The sequence below is a fragment of the Atractosteus spatula genome, chromosome 1 (genome assembly GCF_055471065.1).
Source record: "Atractosteus spatula isolate fAtrSpa1 chromosome 1, fAtrSpa1.hap1, whole genome shotgun sequence".
NCBI lineage: Eukaryota > Metazoa > Chordata > Actinopteri > Semionotiformes > Lepisosteidae > Atractosteus > Atractosteus spatula.
The window spans coordinates 35,246,220-35,269,971 of NC_142706.1; the positions used below are offsets into that span (position 1 = coordinate 35,246,220).

General features: G+C 36.6%; 1 protein-coding gene across 2 annotated transcripts in view; it reads left to right on the top strand.

The window, feature by feature from the left end:
* Positions 1–1,760: 1,760 nt before the first annotated feature.
* The window catches only part of bod1l1 (biorientation of chromosomes in cell division 1 like 1), a 36,291-nt gene continuing 14,299 nt past the window's right edge, over positions 1,761–23,752 (top strand). For both annotated transcript variants that reach the window (XM_088918176.1, XM_088918186.1), the window contains exons 1-29: positions 1,761–2,010; positions 2,347–2,471; positions 3,076–3,266; positions 3,535–4,089; positions 4,417–4,566; positions 5,390–5,556; positions 6,631–6,727; positions 6,892–7,015; positions 7,104–7,185; positions 9,273–11,796; positions 12,240–12,310; positions 13,004–13,088; positions 13,845–13,918; positions 14,292–14,343; positions 14,441–14,508; positions 14,632–14,692; positions 15,012–15,079; positions 15,477–15,558; positions 15,646–15,710; positions 15,908–15,995; positions 16,493–16,539; positions 17,936–18,011; positions 18,129–18,190; positions 19,615–19,693; positions 20,897–20,949; positions 21,535–21,619; positions 21,943–22,001; positions 22,220–22,304; positions 22,382–22,446. In XM_088918176.1, coding sequence (XP_088774302.1) covers positions 1,894–2,010; positions 2,347–2,471; positions 3,076–3,266; positions 3,535–4,089; positions 4,417–4,566; positions 5,390–5,556; positions 6,631–6,727; positions 6,892–7,015; positions 7,104–7,185; positions 9,273–11,796; positions 12,240–12,310; positions 13,004–13,088; positions 13,845–13,918; positions 14,292–14,343; positions 14,441–14,508; positions 14,632–14,692; positions 15,012–15,079; positions 15,477–15,558; positions 15,646–15,710; positions 15,908–15,995; positions 16,493–16,539; positions 17,936–18,011; positions 18,129–18,190; positions 19,615–19,693; positions 20,897–20,949; positions 21,535–21,619; positions 21,943–22,001; positions 22,220–22,304; positions 22,382–22,446 — 5,457 coding nt within the window. In that variant the 5' untranslated portion in view covers positions 1,761–1,893. The remainder of the gene's footprint in view (positions 2,011–2,346; positions 2,472–3,075; positions 3,267–3,534; positions 4,090–4,416; positions 4,567–5,389; positions 5,557–6,630; positions 6,728–6,891; positions 7,016–7,103; positions 7,186–9,272; positions 11,797–12,239; positions 12,311–13,003; positions 13,089–13,844; positions 13,919–14,291; positions 14,344–14,440; positions 14,509–14,631; positions 14,693–15,011; positions 15,080–15,476; positions 15,559–15,645; positions 15,711–15,907; positions 15,996–16,492; positions 16,540–17,935; positions 18,012–18,128; positions 18,191–19,614; positions 19,694–20,896; positions 20,950–21,534; positions 21,620–21,942; positions 22,002–22,219; positions 22,305–22,381; positions 22,447–23,752) is intronic.

A 23,752-nucleotide genomic window follows, 5' to 3' on the forward strand; every position in this document is an offset into this window, starting at 1 on the left:
TATTATTTTGACTTTATAAATTAATTTTTTATTTATTTTTATTTTTTAAGTAATACTTTTAAAGACCTATCAGAAGTGTCTTGGTGGCAAAAGTGATCAGCATTGCTGCCTTGTAGCACTGGGACCCTACTTAATAAGAGAATTTAAGAATGCAGACACCATATCACGGAATATTATTTTATCAAATTCTCAAAAAGGAAACTATATTAACAATATTTGATATTTAATTGTTTTCATATTTAATATAAAAATAAACACATCGTAGTAACAGATTTAAAAAACTGTAGCATAGCTAGTAGGTTTCAAGCCAGGTCAATTACAGATATATATTTTTGTCATAATAATCCTTAAAAGTGTTGGACGTTTCCATACACTGAGCATGGCTTGAAATGTTTTCAAGGGAAACATTGACACCTAGTGTTTACTTAGTTACATGACATCCTAAACTAAGGTACCCTCTATGAACCGTGTAAGTTTTTTAAGGAGTTTAAAGTAAAATTATTATATTCTATGGGTGTATATGAAATCAAGACATGCATTTATGTAAACCTGTTGGGAAGAGCACACTACAAATGGATAAACAGGCATTATTTTTGACTAAATCTTACCTAGGTCTTTTCCAGAACAGCATTACATTGTCAGCATATTGAGCTTTTAGAAAGAAGCGAATTACCCGTTTTCTGCTCGGTCCATAAACTTTAAACAAGGGCTACTCTCTGTGAGAACCAAGACACGGTACTTGTTCAATGATTTGTGTTAATACACATATCATCATTTAAAGGTTTCTCATACCGACAGCAGAGAATTTAGTTGTCATCACGAAAGGCTTTGTGTGTGCAGAACAGAAGAATGTTTATTTGGCATTGATATGTGGCCCTGCTAAAATTTCAGTCTGTTTGCAACTGTTTGCCAACTGTCTGCAAGCGATAAAGCTCTTTACAAAGGCACACTGAGATGTGACCACAAATGCTCTTGCCTACTTTTAGTGAAACTTAAGCAATTTAAGTTTCTTTCATATTTTGATTTATTGTCTCACATGAAACACAGAAGCTGCAAACTTTCCCAACTACTTATTGCCGACATAAAGTTCAACACCGCTTGAAAGCATTGATAACGTAGGAATTATCTTCAGAATTAAAACGTATTTACAATATAATATCAGTGAATATATCTGATACCAAAACGTCTTCTCTGTGGCATCAGTCCATTATCCCTGGCTTGCAAAGAATATTACCATAATCGTCGTTATCTTCATCTGGAAACAATTACATATGAGATGCGCTTATATTATACTAGCACGTGAATAAATGAAATTCTAAACCTGTTAGTTGTTGTTTTATGTAAAAGCACTCACCACCCGATAAAGTTCAAATTTTGTCTTAAGGCAACTGCTCATTTTTATGCACGATAAAAAAAAACTAGAATTGCAGGGCGTTTTGCTTCCAATAAACTGTAAAGAAAAAGTCTTCATATTTGAAAAAGCCTTATAGCCTTATAAATTAGCAGTGTCTTCGGGAAGCAAGTCGTTTTCCGTTCCGAATAAAGAAATTTACATTACAGAAAATGCTTGTTACAGGAAATATAACCAGTCATTATTTTTTTTGTTTCCTGAAAACGGTTAAATTAAAACTTCTTCAGATGATGATGTAATAATTTATATTGCCGTTAGAGTTCGCTATTTAAAAAGCTTATCCATAATGTTCTAGTAGTATCTGCCACCCCCAAAAAAATGTCGTTTACTCTTTTACTCTTCAGCTTCCGGGTTACAGAGTTCACAGGGCACAAGAAGCATAATAACTGTGAACAAGTAGTAATATTACATGAAGCAAACCTAGTGTTTTTATCATTTAAGGTTTGATTTTTTTTATTTGAAGTCTTCGCTCAGGATTTTAAATGTCTGGTTTACCACCCGGAGACCCCAAATTGGTCTCTATGATTGTTAATCATTTAAAAACACAAGGGCTTTTTGATCAGTTCAGAAGGGATTGTTTGGCAGATGTGGACACAAAGGTATGATTTATTAAGCTATACCGTCGAAATTGATAGCATTAAAGCAAAATGTTTAATATTAACGCATATCCCTCGTTAAACGCGACGTTTTGACTGACGTTTGTATCTAAATATGAAGTTTCGTGTGAAGTTCCTATCACTGTATTTTACCGCTGCTGTCACGTATTCATCTTTCTTCACCTGCTGACATCTGTAAGCTAGTGATGTGTATGTCTATTCTGCGGTTTCAAGGTTTCGCTCACGTTTCCTGCGTCTTTCTTAAGTGTGTTCCCCCATTTATGTACGATATCAGATTTAGTAAAGTTCGAATTTTAACAACAAAAACTTTTCGCCCAGCCTGCTTACCTGAACTTAAGACAGCGAGTGGATAACTTTGTGTCTAACCACCTATCCAATCACACATGGAGCCCGCATCTGAACAAGAATCAGCTGAGGAACAGCATCAGGCAGCTTGTGTTACAGTAAGTTTATCAACGCTCACACCTTTGTTTACATAAGCGCTCACTTTAATGGCTGAAATTCAGTTTCGCTGTTATCCTAACTGTCGTAACGGCAAAAGTAAGAAAGTCAGTTTAAGTTCTTAGGTGCAAAGTTTCTGGCAGCAATTTCTGAATGTGTTTTAACTGAGATGATAAACAAAAGGATGCCATTTTCCATCTTTTCGTGACATTTTAATAGTAAAAGGTCAAATAATATAAAGTGTACTCATGTCTCTTTGTGTCTTTATGTTGGCATATATACACGTGTGTAATTTTCTATGTTTAGAAACACAAAGTATTCAGCACCTTCTTATATAGACATCCTTTTGAGATGGGATGGCACTTTCATTTTCCTAGGAATCACTACACAAGGGTCTCCTGCTTTTTCTGTATTTTTTTCTACTTTGTTTAAAGATGAGGTATATGATCCATTACAGAATGCATTCCCATCGGGAGTAGGAGATTTTGCTGTGGAACTAGTATGTAATGCTGTTTTGTTCTGTCGGCCTGAATGACTTGAGAAAACTCTGGAAACACTGTTCTCATGTTGACTTTTTTTGATGGCACCTTTTCCTCTTTGTTTCAGATCAGGGATGTTGGAGGCGGGAGTTGATAGAATAGTCACACAGGTTGTAGATCCAAAAATTCACCACACCTTCAGGCCTCAAGTGGAACGAGTAGTGTGTGATTTTCTTGGTTCTATAAACCAGAAGGAGGAGCCACCAGTTTGTTCTGTCCAAGCAGAAGAAAAGCAAGAGTATTACATTCCAACTACAGGTATGTTTAATGTTTTGTTGATTGTTATATGTTATATAATTGATGAAAAATATATCCTTGAGGGGTCATTAATATAATGGGTGGTACATCATGATATATTTAAATAGATGTTGCTGAATAAATAGACAACACATTGTTTGTATAAAAATATAAAAACAAATATAAATCCCACAATTTGGGTCAAAAATCCATCCTTTCCTTCATTATCATTTTACAATCAGTAACATTTTGTTACACATGTTTAATGCATGTTTAATTTATTTTTCAGGCATGTCCTCTGTCCCTAACACGTCAGTAGCCAGTGATGCTATGTCCATTCTGGATACAATAACGTCTCTGAACCAGGAGGCAAGTGCTGCTTGGGCATCAAATGACATTTCAGCTGGGAAATCTGGGGACAGAACAGTCAGGAGAACCATTTCTCAGCCTGCTACTGATGGAGGTTTAGAGAAGGAGAAGTCTCCTGATGATGCTGTGGGCAAAGAGAAACTGAGCGGAGAAGTTGGTGATGAAGAGATGTGCACCGCAGAGGAAGAAAACCTAGAAGCTGCTATGCTTGAGCCCCAGGATGCTGAGAATACAGCAGAGGAGCCCAACGAGCAGATGGAACTGAGCAAAGAAACCACTGAGGAGTTCAAAGAGCCGAGTGAGGATGCTGAGGAGAGCAAGCCAGATGAAAGCAAAGAAAAGGTTAATGAAAAAACAAAGGAGTCCATGAAAGGGAAAGATGAAACCGCAGCAAAAGAAAAGGATGGAGAGGCTGAAAAGACTCCCACTGACAAACATCACATACGACAGAAAGCCAGAGAGAGGCTGAAAGAAGGTAGAACTCTTTAATTGTTATTTTTTCCCCTCACGTACAAGTTGATCTAAATGTTCTGCTTTACCCTATTACTTTAAATAGCTGATTTAAAGCTATTTAAATAATGTGTTAAAACCTCATTCATTAATCATTTTAGGCGAATTAATTCAGAAAGTAAAATAATACCACAATAACATACAGTACATATAGTAAAGTCATTGCCTCATCTTCCTGTACTTAACTCAGTTTTTGTTTCAGGTTCTCCAAATAACATCCCAAAGATTATGTTTGTTCCTTTGAGAGTTGGTACTGGACAAGAACTGAGTTTGTGTTTTTTTTTTGTTTCAGAATATTCCCTAGAAGACTCTGACCTAGAAGGCCTGAGTGACATCTCTGTCAGCTCTGTCCACACCAGTGACCTGTCCTGTTTTGAAGAGGAGAGTGAGGAAGAGCCCCAGCTTTCTGACTCCACAGAGGAAGGGGAGATTACTTCTGAGGGTACACTAGGGGTTGAACTTTTTCAAAAAACCCAGCAACGAAGCCTTCTTCTATATTTAAATTTCATACAGCTTTTTTTCTAATTATTACTAAAAATATCAGAAAAAAATCTCTAATATATCATTTGTAGCCCGTCATGTAGTTGTTCAGAATTCCCATTTTCAGCAGTTTCACTGAAAATAAACATGCTGTTTGAACTGTTTTAATTGAGGATTTTACATTTTTACCATTTATGCTCCGGTTTAAAATAGTAGAAAATGTTTTTTTCATCTTGCTACTGGTCCCATGCACTCGGATTAGGTAATTTAACTTAACTAGAGATAAATACACTGTCTTCAGAGACTTTATGTTGTCAGCCTGCATAACACTGCAAAAAGGAACTATGACAACAGGTCTGAAGATTCAGTTTAAGCCCCTTAGTTATGCATCTGTCTGATTCTTTAAAGGTGTTGCTGCGGAATGACAAGAATTTGACAAGACTCATAAATGCCCTTTCCACCTAACCCATTTCTGGCCAAGTGTTTTCTGTAGCATTACCTTGAGCTCAGGGCTCCAGCCATAGTCAGTGAGTATCTCTTCCTCTGTACTTTAGGAAGAGGTTTTTACTGCATGAACTACTTGGTGACGCTTACTTAAAAAAAATATATAACTTCTAAAATGAACATAGAAAGTGCTAAGCTGTGGTTATATACTTATTAGAAGTTGTCCCTCCACACTGGGTCATGGGAATTTAAGTCAGTTTAATTGTATTCCTGATCACTCGGATAGTCGGTTTTGACAGCTATGCCTATTCACACCAGAAACATTTTGGTTTGTATTTAAGATGAGGAGAAAGTGGAACACAAAGCGGAGACTGCACTGAAGGATGAGACCATAGAGCGCAAACCCAGAACAGGCCGGCAAGCCTACGTCCACAAGCCTTTCCTTTACTCCAAGTACTACAGTGATTCTGATGATGAAGTGACAGTTGAGCAACGCAGGCGCTCTGCTGTAAGGATCTCTCTTAATCCTTTTGTAATGATTTGTTGGGTAGTGATGGAACCATTTATTTCAGCACTTCTCAAACACTTATTTAATTTGAAATCACAGTACCCCTATTATGTTGAATCAAGTGCTTGCAAGAATGACTGCACAGTTGAGGGAGGCTGTTTTGCTTCTTTCTGAATATGCAGTAGGGAATGAAGGCTTATTAAAGTTAGTTACACTAATATCAGTTATTCATCTAGGAAAGCTGGTTTCTGACTGTAATTGTGGTACGTTGAATGTATATTCATATCCAAGATATACTTATATCATGTGGGTAGCTGCGTCAGCATGCGTAGGCTGCAAAGGAACAAGTAATAGGTTTATTCCATGCTGAAAAAAAGAAGAAAGAGAACACAACGTTTTGGCCGTGGAGCCTTCTTCAGGTGTGAGGAACACACCTGAAGAAGGCTCCACGGCCAAAACGTTGTGTTCTCTTTCTTCTTTTTTTCAGCATGGAATAAACCTATTACTTGTTCCTTTGCATACTTATATCATGTTAATGTTCCTTTATAACATTTTTAGGGTAATCAGTCTCAAAGGCATTACAGACAACACTTATTAGTGTTATCAGGGCTATTTATAGAGTATAGAGTATTAGATTTAACTTGATACGTGCAGACGTTTTCTTAAAGTTTTGTCTTTCGGGTACTCAGAATTATATGGTGTTTAATGGTTACAGGAAAGTACAACTGTTGATGATACCTTATATTGTATAATATTTATTTGTTTTTGACCCTGCTTGTAAAGCTGACCAGTAGTAAAAGGGGGATCAAATTAGACATTTTGGCCTATGAAGTGTCATATGTTAAGCCTGGCTATAAGAAGGAATATATAAAAATAAAGGAAATGATCATAATACAAAGAATTGTCACCAAGAATTCTCCTTGATGCATGAGTGTCTTTATTTTGTCCCTAAATGCTTATAGTATAAAATAATTTGTTTCTTGGGAATGAAAGTTGCAATCTTGTATTTTACCTATACTCTGATATCAAGGAATGTTGATGCTGTTTTTTAATCACTTAAATTTCTTGTTGCAGGCCAAAGACAAAGAAGAAAGGCTACTGAAAAGACAGCAGAACAGAGAGAGGTTAGAAGAGAAGCGCAAACAGAAATCTGCACAGCTGGAGCAGCTAGGTACTGTTTTCCGAAGAGGTTTTTTGTGTACAATACAACATACAGTTACAGTTGTTTTAAAGCGAATTTTCGTCATCATTGGACCTCGCGTTTGTTTTAGAAATGTACTAAGCAAGTTCAGTATTTCTCATGTTCATTGAATCTGTTCTCTACTTTGAACAAAGATGAAAGGAATGCAGTCTCTCCAGTCTGTGATCCAGAAGGACCAAGTGTTAAAGAGGCACTGAAAGAGCAGAAGGTCCTGGAAAAGAAAGTGGCAATCAGCAGGAAGCGGAAACGAGATTCCAGGTTACAGATATGAATAATTAAAGTGGAGTGTCACTGTTTTTTTAACAGTCATAGGATTTTTAAACCAGCCTTAATATTTTCCTTTCAGGAAAGATGAAGATTTTGGCAGTACTATTAAGAAAAAAGGTGATCCAGAGGAGGAATCTAAAGAAACATTAAAGAAGACTGATGTAAGATTTTTTTTATATATTGAAAAAATATATATTAAACATCCTTGAACTTGCATGGGCTTCCAAATAACGTTACCAAGATTGAATTGTAGTGATCTAAAATTGAATTTACTGAAAACACTGGTGATACGGAAACAATTAGTGATTGGAACCATATATCCAGGGAATATTTTATGGTGCTAGGAGTCTGAACAATCCGTGATGCATACCTTTCCCTCTTTTCCCTTATCAGCTTCAAAACTCACACGTACAGGGTTTCCATATTGAGTACCTATCTTCCTAAACGTGGGAAGACCCTTGCTCATTCATGGATCTGCCCTCAGAAACTTCTAAAACTCTTGTGGCTTCTCTACTGACTCATGCCTTCGTTATACACCTTGCGTCTCTCCACCCAGAGACAGGCAGAAGGGAAAGCCTGAATTGTAAATTGTTCTGTAATGGAGGAAGCAAATGCAGTCTGGTCTGAGGTGTAAGCCCTACTTGTGATGGAATAGCTAGAATACAAGAAAAGTAAACCATGTTGAGAGAGAGGTATGTTGCATACTAAAAAGCCCTGTTACCAAAGAAGTGGATATTTGTCTGAGTAGTAGCCCAAGTATGAGGAGTACATGAAGGGAAGAGGCAGGGAGACAAAGGGAAACTGGGGTTAAGTAAGGTGTGAGGACAGAATGCTGGGTGGCAGCAGTGCTGTACAAACAGTGAGGGCCAGCCTAAGTAGCATTTGCACTAACAGGAGAGGCTGAAGCTTTGAAGAGCATGAAGGTAGACTGTGTGCTGCCAAGTGGCCGTCTTCCAGTTGTGGTCGTGCAGGTAGTGGTCGAAACTGGAGAAGTCGGGTTACTGTCAAAAGCAACAAGGAGGATCTGTGAAAATAATCGGGTTACAGCAAAGCAAGGGGCAGATCAGGAGAATCTCAGTAACACATCACAAGGGGAAAATCCAAAAAGCATAAGCACAGGAACAAGCAGGGTCGGAGCCAAGGAAACATCGAGGAACCCACAGACCTGGCAGGAGTCCAGGAGCAGATCTAGAAAGGACAGGTCAGGAATCCCAAACAAGGCACATGTCAGGAACATGGAACTGAAGACAGCAACATGAAAAGACAGATACAAGAGCAGCAAACTAGGGAACGCAAGAACAGGGCAAATAAGGTTCAGAAACAGAATCTTGATCCGACTATGTGCCAGCGTGCTGAGTGCAGTCTGATCTGCACCATCTATGACTGAGTTTCTTATAAATGCACACGGATAATCAGGCTTTCTGTTTGTGTCCGTGGTAACCAGCAATGACGGGAGAGTGGAGGTGTGTCCAGCAACCACAGTAACATCACCCGCGCTTTGGCGCTGGAGTTGTCGTGGACATGATAGCCCCAGTATAAACTCAGAGTATCCCAGAATGAGGTGCTTAATAGAGCTAAGTGATCTCAAAGAGAATTTGAATAGTACCAGAAAAGAGTATAAAAAAGTTCCATGTAGAAAACATAGGAAAGGTTTGGTTTCCACCTCTAAAGATGTGGTTACACCAAGACGATGCTAGTGTTGGAGGGCCAGGATGTGCTGCCCAAGAACTGTGGTAAGCATGGTACTACAAGTCATGTGACCTGATGATGAGTAAAATCTCAGCGACTTTGTTCCACCTTATGCTTTAAAAAAAAAAATACCATTAAATAACACTTTGAAAGAATACATTTAACTATTGGAACTGTAAGGGCTATATTTCTAAAAATGCAATGGAAAGCCTTTATTCTTTACTAAATGCATAATTATGCTAAGTATTTGTTGTGAGAATCCTGAATGGAAACTGAAGCAGCAGTCTCTTTGAAGACATTTTGTAAAGGATTCCAATTATTTTTTTATCCTGATTAATTTCTGTCATTTTAAGAATATCTCAAACACAAGTGTGTTTCTAGGAAATGTATAAAGTAAGTTGAAGAGCATCATAAACAATGTTTGCATTTTAGAATATCCATCCTGTGACACTTGTCCTTTGTACCATGTTTAAAAAAACTACACTCAAAATAGTTAAGTTTCTGTAATTGTTTTCTGTTTTGCCACTAGAATCACATTTTTCAATGCCAATACTTACAGGGACCGGAAGCCATGGCTTCTTCAAAGGAACTGAAAGCCGGTCCTTTGAAGGGCCAGCAGTTGAAGCCAGTCAGAAGACTCTCGGAGTCTGCTGCTTCTGAAGAGGGCAGAACAGAAGCACGGCGGAAGAAGGTGGTCAGCTCTGTCTCGGAGGACACCGTCGCAAGTGGAGAAGCAAAAGAACACAAAAAAGTACCTGATAAAAACAGGACCCACTCTTTCATCTTGGATCTTGAACAAGGTTCGGAGGAGCTGTTTAAACAAAGGGCAGCAGGGAAACTTGAGAAGCACCCTAAAAAAGAAATGGGAGAGGCGGACGTTGAGTCTGGGAGAAAAAAGGAGATGAAACATTCCAAGGAAAGGAGTGACAGAGAAAGAAGCCTTTCTGATGACCGAGTCAAGCACAAGCAGAAAATTGATAAAGGACAGAAAGGAGCTGAAGGTCCTATTGAATATCATGGTTTGGAAAGTAAAGGGCTGGAACATTTGCAGAAGGATGGTAGTTCTGTTTCTAAGCCAGCTGTAGATGATAAGTCTGATAGAAAGAGCAAGGGAAAAACAGAAAAGAAGAGTTTGTCTTCAGTCAAGGAGTCAAAGCTTGTGATATCAGAAGTGACCTTGGATGAAAGCTCTTCTAAGGATGGCACAAGGAAGGTTAAAGTTTCTTTAAGTGACAGTTCAAAAACGGAGAAGGTAAGGAGTGAGAAAGCACTAACAAAGTGTGACTCTAAGCAGCAGCTCCTCCTAGACTCCATTTCCAAACTGGAAAGTTCCTCTGAAGACAAATCAGATATAGAGCCTGTGACTGACATTGGAAGAAAAAAAGAAAAGCATTCCAAAGACATTACAAAGAGGTCCAAGAGCTACTCTGATGACCGGTATATGGAAAAAGTGAAATCCAAGAATGAAAACCGAGAAGCCAAACCAAGTGAGAGAGAAAGCATGAGTTCTGATCGGAAATCAAAGGTAGATCAGACCCTTCAAGACTTGAAAACTGAAAAATCTAGTTTGGATGTTGATACTGAGCGTAGATCCAGAGAACTGGATTCTGGATTTAAGGGTAAAGCTACAGCAGAATCAGACGGTGAGAGTAGCAGTAAATTAGCCACTGGTGCTCAGAAGGATTCAACTTCCAAAGTTAAAGTGGAAAAGTCCTTAGTAAAATCGAAATCAAAGGATGATTCCAAAGTTCAGTCTATAACTAAGGTGGAAAAGAAATCAATGAGTACAGAGCATAAAAGCAAAGTTCCAAAACCAAACAGATCTGACTCATCAAGAGAGAGAAAAAGAGAAGGGAGTGTGAAGGAAGAAAGGAGGAGTTCAGAAGAAAAGATGCATGATAAACCTAAGGACGAAACACAAGCACAAGAAAGCAAGGATGTTAAGAATATTGATAAAAAATGTGCTAAAGATTCTGAAAAGAAGAAGGCAGATGAAACCAATATTGCACAAACTTGGGATGAGAAAACTGATGATTCTGAAGTGAAAGAAAACGTAAGACAAGACCACAGTAGAACACCACTCAATGTTGCTGTCACAGAAGACCTTTCCCAATTCACTCATGAAAATGTCGGTGCTGATATTGAGCACACAGACGTATCTGAACTTGGCAAAAAGCATGAGGCTCTTGATACCAACAGTTTGGAAAATGAAACCCAACCTGTCTCTGAACAGATGGATTTCCCAGATGGTAAAAGTGCAGAGCCAGAAGGAATAACTGCTGTTTCAGACGACACATTTGATGCCCTGAGTGATGTTACTCCTGAACCTGAAGTTGAGACACAAATGCAGACATGTTCCCCTGAGCACGATTCCAAGGAAGATGAGACAGACAGTTCCAAGATAGAGCTACTAGAGCACCACCAGACTGTATTGGAGCCAGAATTGCATGTGTGCCCAATGGAGATTGGTACCGAGAATCCAAAAGATGAAGAAAATGTTCCAACTAATGTGATGTCATATCCAACAGTACTTTCTTTGGAGACTGAAGCTAAAGACCTCACTACTGGTCAGCAGCAAGAAATGGATAATGCCTACAAAGAAGAAGAAAAAAGTTCTGTTGCGATTTCTGCAGAGGAAAATAACCCTGACCTCAAAAGTGAGACCAAAGTGGAATTGGAAGGGATTACACAGATGGAAACTGTGGAAACGGTTCAAGACATTTCTTTTGAAGAGGCTGATATGAAGATGAAAGAAGCTGCCTTGACATTGTTATCAATGGATTCAGAGATCACATCTCAGGATTTACAGGCAACACAGACAGAGTTTGCTGTAGAAATATCGTCGCCTTTACCGCACAATCAACATGAAAATTTTCAGGCAGGAAACATAAATATCTTGAGTGATGTACAACAATTGGAAAGCACAATAGGACAGAGACATCCACACTCTAATGAAGATTGTAATAATGCTGTCATCTCTGGAGAAGGTGTAGAAAATAAGGAGGATCACGAAGAAAAAAATATAGACACCTCAGTACTAGCAGTGGACAAAACTGTAGGAGAAGCAGATGCAGATTGTAAAGGTAATGATACAACCATACAAGTAGTTTAGGTGTACCTAAAAAAAATCTAATTGTTGTTTGGTGGCAGAAATGTATTTCTTGACCATTCTGTTGCTGATATTGAACAAGTTTGATAGACTCATTGTTTTACTTTTAAAAATATTTTAAAATAATTGCATTGTGTTTAGGATAATTTATGATCATTTTCATTCTGATTTGCAGTTTTCAAAGAGACTGATTTCAGACCTAGTATTTAATATTTCTGGTCCATTTTACAGAATAAAAAGTTATTTTGCTTTTGCAAGATTGTATTACCAAAAAAACTGTAACTTTCTGTAAGCACCTGATACTCCAGGTGAAGAGGGGCGTGCAGTATTCAAATATGAAATTGTACCTCTAAAACCAGTTTTGAAATGGATACCACTTTAAATCGCTGTTTGTAAAGTGATATTGTTTTTGTATAGATGCAACTAAAGTAAGTGAAAGTGTACCGGAGAAGAAGCCAGCACCTGAGACAACCTGTGAAGGCAAGCTGGTTAGTGACATTGAACTTTTCATTTGACCTGCTTTGTTCAAATCTGAAAATCAGAGGTAGAAAAAAGAGAAGAGGAATATTTTTTGATGTTCTAAAGAATTTTGAAGGGCAAGTATAGTGACATGATGATTATCACTGCTGCCTCAGAGATCTTGGTCCCAGGTTTGATTCCAATCTGGGACAACGTCTGTGTGGAGTTTGCGTGGTTTTTGTGGTAACATGGGTAACCAAGTCAATTGTCTCCTGTCTGTATGTCTTGTGATGGATTGGCATCTTCTCCAGAATGTAAAAGTGTGTGGTATCCTATGCTTCTGGGATAGTTTGCAGTTTGTTGCAGAACTTGCCTGGAATAATCGTCTTAATGATAAAGGATTGAGAGGTTCTGACTTATAACCTTTTATTTAATGTATTATGACATTCCTGATATTAAATTATGCATTCGAAAATTAGAAAAGATTATATAAATAGAAGTATTAGTAAACATAATTTCAAGTAATGTGTAGAGCATCAAATACAAGATTTTCAACTATGGATTTTTTTTAATACAACCACAGAATTACACTGAAAACTGAAAATGTGTACTTTTTATGCAGTTTAAGAGTTAAAAATTTGAATATGGGCTTAGTTTGAAAACTGAGATCTATTTACATATAACTACAATGAACTACACTGAACAATTTTTTTTAATAACAGGAAGTAAATAATCCTATCAAGGAAAAGGTGACTCCTCGAAGGGGAAGACCACCTAAGGCCTTGTCTGCAGCTGTGAAGAAAATTGGTAAATTGAAGTGCTTCATGTTGATCAGAATAGATTTTTTTAAATTAATTTATTCAGGGAAAATGATATAGGTCAAAGTAATCTACACATATTAGGAACAAGTAATAGGTTTATTCCATGCTGAAAAGAGAAGAAAGAAAACACATCATTTTGGCCGTGGAGCCTTCTTCAGGTGTGTGATCTAGAAAAAGATTTGGAGGAAAGCATGGGTCACAGCAGATGTAGGTTGAAGTAGTTCAGGTGGGTAGCTGCATCAGCATGAGTAGGCTGCAAAGGAACAAATAATAGGTTTATTCCATTCTGAAAAGAGGAAAGAAAACACGACATTTCGGCCGTGGAGCCTTCTTGCACATATTAGACCATTAGTCATTACTTAGCCAGAAGGCCAGTTTACCAGGGGTTCCTGTCCTGCAATTCTTTTTTGTATAGGTATGCTTTATACTGTATACCTAACCTTTATGAAATCATAGTCCCCCTAATGTCCATAGTGGGGGGAAAAATAGTTTAATCCTTGCCTAAAGCTCACAGAAGAAAGAAACCTAAAAACTTCATATCCACATCTTTGAAATGCATTCAGAAATGCCCTGTATGTCTCTCGTTAATCTCTAAAGGAGCTACACATTTTTCTGTAATTTTGTTTAACATCTCTGAGTTTTCTTTTAAAAGCATTATACTTTGGAATTTACTTAACATTCAAGGCACTTTTGGACTGCATGTTTTTTCATTGGCCTTGCTTTAAAAATATTTTCACTTTAGTGTCATCAGGAGGGTGTTCCTCTGAGATGCCAGGAGATACAGACATGGGTCAGAGAAAGGTGACACCTAATGATGTAAGTGAACACTTGTTCTGCAGCTGTGTGCTTGAAGGAGGCAAAATGTGTCATTTAATGTTCTACATACTGTTTTTTGTTGCAGCAAAACATGTGGCTAGGATCATAACGTGATTTTATTTATGTATTAAAGTATACTTCATCTTCAGACTGCAGTGTTACTAACAAAAGCTGAAACTCGGTAATGGCAGTTCCTGACAGGCAATGGAATCAAACCAGAAGTTATAGGTGTTTCAAACCAAATTCTTTGTATTGTGATTGTTTGATTTGTTTCTGGAGTAAAACCAATGAATTAACTGCAGTAATGTGTATACTGCTGAGTATAATTTAAAATATTTTACTTTGTATTTTGTCTTTGAATTTCTTTTTATAGGAAGAAAAGGCTACTCCTGCCATAGACCAGGAAAAGGTGAATCAAAGTCAAGGTGAAGGACAAAACTTTTACACATCAGAGTGACAGAAAATTTAGATCAGGCAGCATATTTCAGAACTAGTAATACCAATCTTAACTCTATTTGACAGAAAATCCAAGTGACAAAAAACAGAAACCGGATGAAGATGAGGACATTTCTTCACAAACGATATTACAGGTCTGTATTTTGCCTGCAGATGTATAAAATGGAACACTGTTTTTCATTAGGAAGTTTTGTCACTAACCCACATAGTTCCATCTTTAACAGGAAGGTCTTGAATAATGTATTTTTTGTGGTCAGGTTGAAAATAAAGATACCCAGGAACAGAGAACTGGAGAGCATCCATCACCTGAGAATGAAGGTATTACTTTTATTTGGTTCCATCTGTGAGAGACAGAAGCATGTCCCAGGGATTTGTTGAAATGTTTTGTCCAGATAACTCACTGTTATGGTGCAGTGCATTGTTCATCAGCTTTTTTCATCATGAGTCTCTTACTTGATATGTAGCCTTGAAAAAATCATTTGATTCATCTGGCCTTGCAATTGAAAGGTACTGTGCTATAACAGCTTGTGATCCGGCACTAATATTTAATTGCATCTTTCTTTCGCTTATAACTAGCTTTACAAAGTTATATGCTTAATTTGTGTACCAAATTTATAATTATTTTTTATCTCTACAGCTGGTAAGTCCACAAATCAGGATCGGGAGGTAGCAGAGGACAGAAAAGAATCAGAGATGAAAGCTGCTGTAAGTGTGTGACAACAGGTGTTTTGCAGATTATAATGTTATTAGGTTTTGGAGGATGTTTGAGTTTTGCTGTATAGCAGTCATGCTGCATCTTGATTTTTGTTTAATAGTTAAGTATTACCATGATCCCTGTCTTTTATGGAAAATATACAACTAAAGTAAATACATTTCTTACCGTTCAAGGTAACGCACCCTAGTGAGCCACGGACAATTAATAAAATGTTATTGTATGAAAAAGTATATATGCCAGTTATATAAGCACCCAAGTAAAAAGTCAAATATTGACTCAAAGGAGAATCAGTTGGTTAAGTTAATACATGTTTTTTTCTGCAAAACAAATGATACTGGAGAGCACAAATAGAAGACGTATGGTTTTAAAGAAGACCTTTTCTTGCAGTCTGGGGAATCAGAAACTGCAGTCTGCAAGAGAAGAGGAAGACGGCGCTCAAAGCAGGCCTCCATTTCAGTGGAAGACACAAGTAAGCACCCTTTCATGGGGATTCATGAAATGTGCCTATGTTTTGCAAAAAAACTGCTGTCAACAGTTTATTTCACTGTTTTTCTAGGTGATCCATTGGTTGCTGCAGGGGAGCCTCATCTTAAAAAAAGGAGCGATATATCAGTGCAAGAGGTGAATAATCTGAACATGTAAACCCATGAGGTGACTCAAATAAAGAAACACCATACAGAAAGACAGACATCAAGAACTTTCAAGAACTATTTGAATACAGTAAATGATTATGTAGGTCAAAAGAGAAGAATGCTCAGAATTAAAGCATTATGAAAATCCGTAATATGTTTTCAATTTCAATTACTTTTATACTACAGGATGAAGAGTGTGAAAAGAGTAAAGAGAAAACCTTGGTTTCTGAAGCAGAACTGTCTGTTGATGCTCCAGAAGGCTTCAATCCTGAAGGTATGACACTGCAAGAAAATTAAAATGAAATGGAGAGGACCATATAGTAATTGGTTAGGTTTTCGGTTGTGTTCTGTATTACAGTATTTATTAAATAAATGCATTGATTTCATAAAGAAGATGTCGATAGTACTTGTGGACCTCTAACATAACCCAAAGAAGGCAATTTATAGAAAGAAATCTGTACTTAAGGATACGGCATTATAGAAAATATGAAAGTTATGTATTGCAGTTATAATGTAAACCAAGATTTTTAAAAGTGTTGTGTTCTCTGAGATGTTTCAGTTTTTAAATGAAGTAATTAATCATGTGCCTTTTGCATTTATCTCCTGAATATTAAGCAGATCGGTATCCCTTTTACCATGAAACAGGACTGACACAATAGTGAACTGCAAAGAAATGAGTGTGTATTGATAAATTGAAATTGTAAAACTGCATATTGCAAAATGTATTGTAACAGGTTACCGTGGATTTGATTTGTGCTGATTTTTTTGCAGATGAGAAGAAATATGAATTTCTTGAAGCTGAAGAAAAAGATAATGTGGTAATTTTTTATATAAGTAAAACTTTTTTTGCTGTAATAATTTTTATTGTATTGAGAAGTCAGTTTAGAATGACAATTTAGAATGATTAGTGGTATCTAGGACTCTTAAGACCAGTGAACAAGAGCATTCTTGTCAGGCTTTACAATATAAAAGGGACAGAATCCCATCTATCCATGGGATGGATGATCTGAAGACCACGTCTTAAACTTTCTGCAACGCATAGGTCTCTGGAATACTTGTATTGTTGCCAGTCGTGGCCTCACAATAATAGTCTGTGCCTTACTATAGACCAATTGAAACCCTATTGATGACCATTGTTAATTTTTATAATAAATTCAACTGTCATGCCTGTTCAATAATGTGTCAGTGCATCTGCAAGAAAAAAAAAACTTCATAACTGTGAGTGATGCAGTTTTAAGCTGAAAGTTTCTTGTGCTCAGTATATCATCAGTGTCTGAATTCAAAATAATGTAATTGATCATGTATTTTGGATGGCAACTGCTTGGCTTGAGCCTCCCATTTTGAGATGTTTACATTAGCATCTTAAGTATAATTAGTACTTTCCAAATTTAAAATATAGTATACTGCACTGTTAAAACTTTATTGTATTTAGTTCACCAGTCAAGGCTTGACTGGTGAACTAAAGTCTACACAACCTTATTTGAACCCTACTGAGGCTTTGGGGAAGGAGGATAGTGAAGTTCCATAATATATTCTTCTTTCTCTCTTTGCTTCATATGACAACTCTGTCTCTATCTTCTCTGGGTTCTAAATAGTGACTAGCTTTTTGAATCCTTTCCGATTTTCACTTACAGTTTATTTTCTGCAAAGTTGTACAAGTACCCTTGCTGGACATATCTAAAAATCTCATATTTTATATAGTTATATAGTGGAAGTCTAAACATCAGGCTTGAGCTAGAACAGCATAATCTACTCGGTGGGTTTTACTTACAGGTTGACCATAAGTACATTTTTATGCCGAATTGCTATATAAGTTTAGATTTCTTGGTTATGGATCTGTTGTATTGTAGGCTTATTAAACATAATATTCAGCTGTACAGTTATCTGCATGTACGGACAGAATGAAGAGTTAAAGTAATAAACCATTACTTTACTTTACTTTATTACATACAAATTATGGTTTTAGCTCTGGACGTGTACTTGGATGGTTGCAGATTCACTTCCTAGTTGGCGTGCTGCTGTTGTATTTCACTTCACTTGTTCCCGTAAAATACCCAGCCTTAATAAATTAAAACGGTGTGGCTGTGGCGTTTTCCTTTTGGTTTTCATTGTACTAGCTAAAAAGTTGTAGATTTAAATGTTTAAATGTACTGTGCTTCCTTACATTCAGCCTTTCAAAATCTTTTTCAAAATTAAAATCTCTTTTAAACCAAGGAGGAAGCTTCTGGGCAGTCTGAAGACGCCAGAGGGACTCGCAAGGGCAGAAAACCCAAACTAGCGAGACAGACAAGTGAGTAATCTGTTGCACATTGCGGGAGTAGTCTGTTTGTCTTTCAATAATCTTCTGAGCTGCTTTCACATTCATTTTAACCTAATAGAAACAATTGTTTCATGTGTTTAATTTAAGGTAAAACATCCCAGAAAGATGAGGATGAAGAGAAAGGACAAAAGCCATATACATCGGGACCTGTAAGTTATTTTTGTAATTGTCAGCCTGGTAGCACTGTTGAGTTATAGTTAAGTTTATTGTTCGAATAGTCTTTTGTAGAATACTTGCAGCTGATTACAGTTGCTGTCATTAAAAATAACAAATGTTACTCACTCCAGTATGTTATTGAAACTTTGTGTCCATAAAGAAGGTAGCAACACTAGCAGTTCAGTCTGTAGACATCTAATGCTATACTTTGAATAACTTGGGGTCTACAGTCTGACTTAGAAATTTTATATGCAGCAGGGCTTTTTGGCTCTACACATGTCTGTATATTCTGACAGATCTAGTGATTCTAAGTGTAATGTTTTCAATAGTCTGAGAGCTTAGTCATATTCTGGATTCTCTGGTAAACATCATTTTTAGGCCTTATTTGATCATTTAGAAAAATTATATCGTATTTCTTATTTATGTTTCATGAAAATCTAATAGTCTCTGTGAACACCAGGAAAAATGTTGGCTAAGTTATACATGGAAACCACTTATGAGTTCCCTTTGGCATGCTGCCTTAGCTCCAGGAAATGAACCATGCCAAAAAAATGTATGTACATAAATGTATATGTCTGTCTACATACTTATTGCAAATGTGGGTGTTACTAGTAGGTAACTGTAGAGGTTAAGTAGCAGTAAGCGAATTCTGAAAGTTATATAATAAAATATTCCCACTTGTTAGGAAATACCAAGCAAGTTCGTGTGGATTCTTTCATTTTCATATGAATAATTTTGTGGTTAATAAATAGTTAATAGCTTTAAAGACAGCTATATTAAACTACAAATACACAAAAGAAAACTCTAATATTTCCACACTACTGTCTACAGTAGATGTGACTTCCAGAGCTGAAAAAACTTCATCCAGTCTCCATGTCCCCATGTCCAGCCCTAATACACAGACACTCTTTTTGTCTGAAAAAATAAGACTTTTCATCAAACATCTCGAACTCTGGTACTAAATAAAGACAATCATCAATCTTTATACAGAAATACGTCCAAATACAAATTAAAGTGACAAACTTTGTCTGGTGGATTTAAAAAGGGAAGTTAAAGATTTCCACAAAGTGACTTTTCACATTTATTTGGACTCTCGCAATCCTTGTTCAGAGATGAAACATATGCAAACAAATTGGCCCTTAACACTATTTTTTGGTTAAGATAAACAGGTGTCCGTAGAAACAAAATGTTCTTATCAAAATCAAAAAAGTACTTAATAGTGATAAATTGTATAAAAACAAAACTTGCCTATGAACAAATGTAGTTTTGACTTTTAGGTCATAGCACATCCATACACAACTCAAAACCATATACTGTATATATGTATGCATTTACAAAAAGATAAACAAAGAAGGGTGGTTGAAGGCATGACTCATCTGTTTTTTTAATTAATGTATGATGTGGCAATTTATTCCAGGATGAAGATGTTGATGACAAAAAGCCAGCTCGAAGAGGAAGGCCTTCGAAAAAACTTACAGCACTCTCAAAGGAAGCTAGTATGTTTAATTGCACACTTATACAAGAGCATAATGTAATTGTCTCAGAATGGTAATGACACAAAACATTAGAATTATGAATATCTTATTATATTACCACCTTTGTGTCCTAATAATAAATTCTGATTTTGTTGCTAATCCTCTCAAGTCTCTCTGAAACAGTTAAATGGGATTCCCACCAAGAAAAACATCTTACTTTTGTGTGTAGTTGATCATTTGTGTTGTTATAAGAAAGAATATTGCAGGTCTGCAATCCAGTAGAAATACTCTATGAGAGCAAATGCAAATAATGATAATTTTTTAGTTGGGGGAAGAAAAATAAAAGCTAGGAGGACTTTTTGTATAGGAGAACTATAGGGAAATGGTGATACAGAAGGAAAGAAAACAGCTGTTGAAAATTAATTAACCTAAAAGAATTGTCTGTCTAACTGATTTATTATGGAATGGGAAGATTGCCCACAAAGAAAATAAGGCTGTCAGTGTTAGGGTATATCCACTCAAGTGGAGTTGGAGCAGCTGATGGAAAAAGAAAATTTAAGGGTGTTCTCAGAAAATTAGGTGGCTGTGGAGGACAAAGTTAGAAAAAAGGCACTTACCTATTTTAGGTATGTAATCAAAGCAAATTTACACACGGAAGTCTCTATTGTACCATTACTTTAAACTAATTTGTAAGGCATTGCAGCTGCAATATTGTTGCTGGTAATTATATGGCTGGATCTGCCACTCCAAGGCAAATAGTTAACTTCTTAACATTCAAAATAAGGCTTTTGTGTGCACAGCATACATGAATTTTGTATAAGAGAAACAGTGCTTCAGTCTGGGATGACTTGTCCTGTAGAAAAGTGAATCCCCTCAACAAAATGTTGATTCCCATCCTGTATAGTAATGAGACTTTGTCAGAGCAAATCAATGGGAATGCTAAAAAGTCAAGTTGCAAGTGGTCAGATCCTGACCATTCATGTGTATAATTATTATACAATATTATATACATGTGTATACAATCACCATATGCACATGACCATTTATCTGTATAATTCCTCCACTATTTCCCCCAACTAGGGATTTTCTGTAGTGTTAATATAGAAAAAGTGAAGTACTCCATCCATTAATGAACGCCGATAGTAAGATAAAGAAGTGAATATTTGCTTTAATATTATTAGTTTTGGCCAAAAATATAGTAGCATTTATATTGTCATCATCCAGGTAAACCACTTAAAAAGGAGGAAGAAGAAGCATCTGATGAACAATCGGAGACTGTAAGTATTCTTTTTTTGATTTACACAGCCCAGTGAATGGAGTTTTGTGGGGGGTGGGCAAAACTGTGGTTTTCGAAAGCATGGTTGTGGTATAGAAACTTTTTGTACTAGAATTTACTATTTAATTTTTTAGAATAATTTTTAGGAGCATTTACTGAATGACTTCATAAAATCGGAGTAAATCAGGTTCAAAACACTTCAGATGTCTCATGTATACATGCTTGATTTTTCACTCTGTACTTCAATAAAAATAACAACTGTCTTATTAAAACTGTTGGTTTTATATCAGTAATCAGAGGGAAAAAACAAAACTTGAGATATTTTACAGAATGCATTATTTGGATCCTTGTACAATAAAGAACAATGAGATGTACACCACAGAAAAAGAACAGTCCTTTTTTTTCAGTTTCTTTTTCTTTTCAGTGTGAAAAACATTTGAATTGGTTTTGGTGTCCAAAACAGCTTTGTCTGTTCCCGGAGTGAAAACTGTTACCGAAGCACCCTGTGAATAATATTTGTCTTTAGATACAAAATTGGTTTTGATGTTTGTTCATCATTAAAACTTTGAAAATTCTAAATTTTTAGGAAAACAGGTTGGACAATGCTGAAGGAAGAACACCTAGGAAAGGAAGGCAGACCGGTCAAAAATCCACTCCAGTGAAGGATGCAAGTATGTATTTCAGGAAGCTTTACGTATACTTTAATTTTAGTTTGAGTTTTTAATTTCTTTCTGTAATTGTATGTGTCAAATTCCTTATGTATTTTGAGTACTTAAATAATGTCACTGAAGCCAAAGGCTTGTCATTAGAAAATACGGGAGTTTGAAGTAATTTATTTAAACATGGCTATTATATTTTCACATGTTGAGTTTTTCAGCCATTAAATTGTTACTGTCATAACAGAAACATGAAGGGAGTTCTTTTTTTCAGTTTTCAATGTTAAATGTGTAGTCACTAAAATGATTACAGACTTTTTTTTTATTTAACCTTGAAGGCAAGCCATTAAAGAGTGAAAAGGAAAATAAAGAACAGGGCTTGGATAACTCAGAGGAGGTAAGTAACCTCTTTTTAGACTGGCAGTTTTGTCACCACCAAAATAGCTGTGAATGTGTCAGAGACTATGACTACTTCTAAAATATAGAGTTTTTATTAAATATTCAGCATTTCCATTTCTTCACTTGGTTGTTTTTACATGTTCTGGTACTTTCTGGATATTCTGGTCATTAACTTTGAAGTATTGAAATAATGTTTCTGTTTCTTTGTAAAAATAGGAGGAAAAACTGGAAAGAGTACACGAGGGTGAAACGCAGAAAAGGAGATCATCTCAGACTGCTTTAACTCCTCTCGGGGAAATAAGTAGGTTCATTTGACACAAACACATTTAGTGTTTCGCATGTAGTGTCACCTTTTTAAACTTAACTACCTTTTTTTAGGTAAAACAAGTAAGGAAGAGGCAGAGGAGAGTCCTGTGCAGAGCACAGATCAGAAATCTGAAAGTGTGAGTAATGAATTTAAAGTGACTTTTTTTAAAAATATTTGTAACTGAATATACTTATGACTGTTGTAACAACAATGTTACATTGTTTTACATGGTCTCATAACTTTTGGGAAGGAAGCAGATATTAGATCCGGAACATACAAAAGCGCAGTTTGTTCATAATTCCCATGTTTCTGAAATATGTACAGCTTATTTTTTGTGCATATGACAAAGTTTGTTAAAAAGAACTTCAGGATTACAATTCCGTATTTTGTTTTCTTACCAAACAACCTTACTACCTTGGTAATGTACAATGCACAAAATTAACATAAAGTAAGGAGCAATCGTTTGGGTAAAATAAGGTTGATTAATACAATAGCAGTGGGGCTACTACAAACTGCCTGAGTAATGCTAGTGAAATAAAAACTGTATACAGTTACAGATAGCACACATAGGTATGCTCCCTGTTTATTTTATGTTTACAGTAAGTATAGTTAACATGTTAAATTACCAATTTACAAATTAAAAGGTAACTCAGTACGGTATAAGAAGCATTAAAGGACACTTGTGACATGTGAGACATCACAGGAGCTGTTTACACATCAGATTCAAGAGATGGTCCGGGAATGAGCCGTTTTTATTCCTGTGCTAAGTTCATTCTACCAGTGAGTGAACTAAAAGCTCTGGCAGCGAAAAATTGGAAAGGAAGTGCAGAAAGCTTAAAGGAAGAGGAGAGAGATAGAGATAATGGTGAGAGAAGAGGCCAAAGAACCATGTAACAGCAGGAACAGAGAAACCTGCACCAGAACTAGGGTATTCAATCAACTTTATGCAGCAATGGGGAGCTAGTGGGAGGTAATGGAGAAGAAATAAATGTGGAAGAGAAAAGAAAAACAAGCAGCAAAATTCTGGATTGTCAGGAAAGATGGCTGAGAAGTAATCACCATAGTCTAGGTGGGAGAATAACTTCATGAAATATGCTATGTTGCTCAAGATGCAGCAGGAACAAAGAGGAGCTGGAGAGGCAAGGGTCAAGAATGAAAAAGTGGTTCTTGGCAAACGAAGAGGGGGACAGGATAGTGGAGCAGATGAGGGAGGGGGGGGGGCGGTTGAGGAAAAAGAGGTCAGACATTGAAAGGCTGAGTTTAAGATTATGGGAATGCATCCAGGAGGAGATGCATATGAGACAGCTGAGACAGCCAGAGAAATGAGTGGCAACAAGAGTGTCGCTGTGAGAAAAAGAGCAAGACTTCAGATTCATTAGTGTAAGGATATGAAGAACTGTGGGAAGAAATGTGAAGTCCCAGGAAGTAGGAGCAATGGGTAG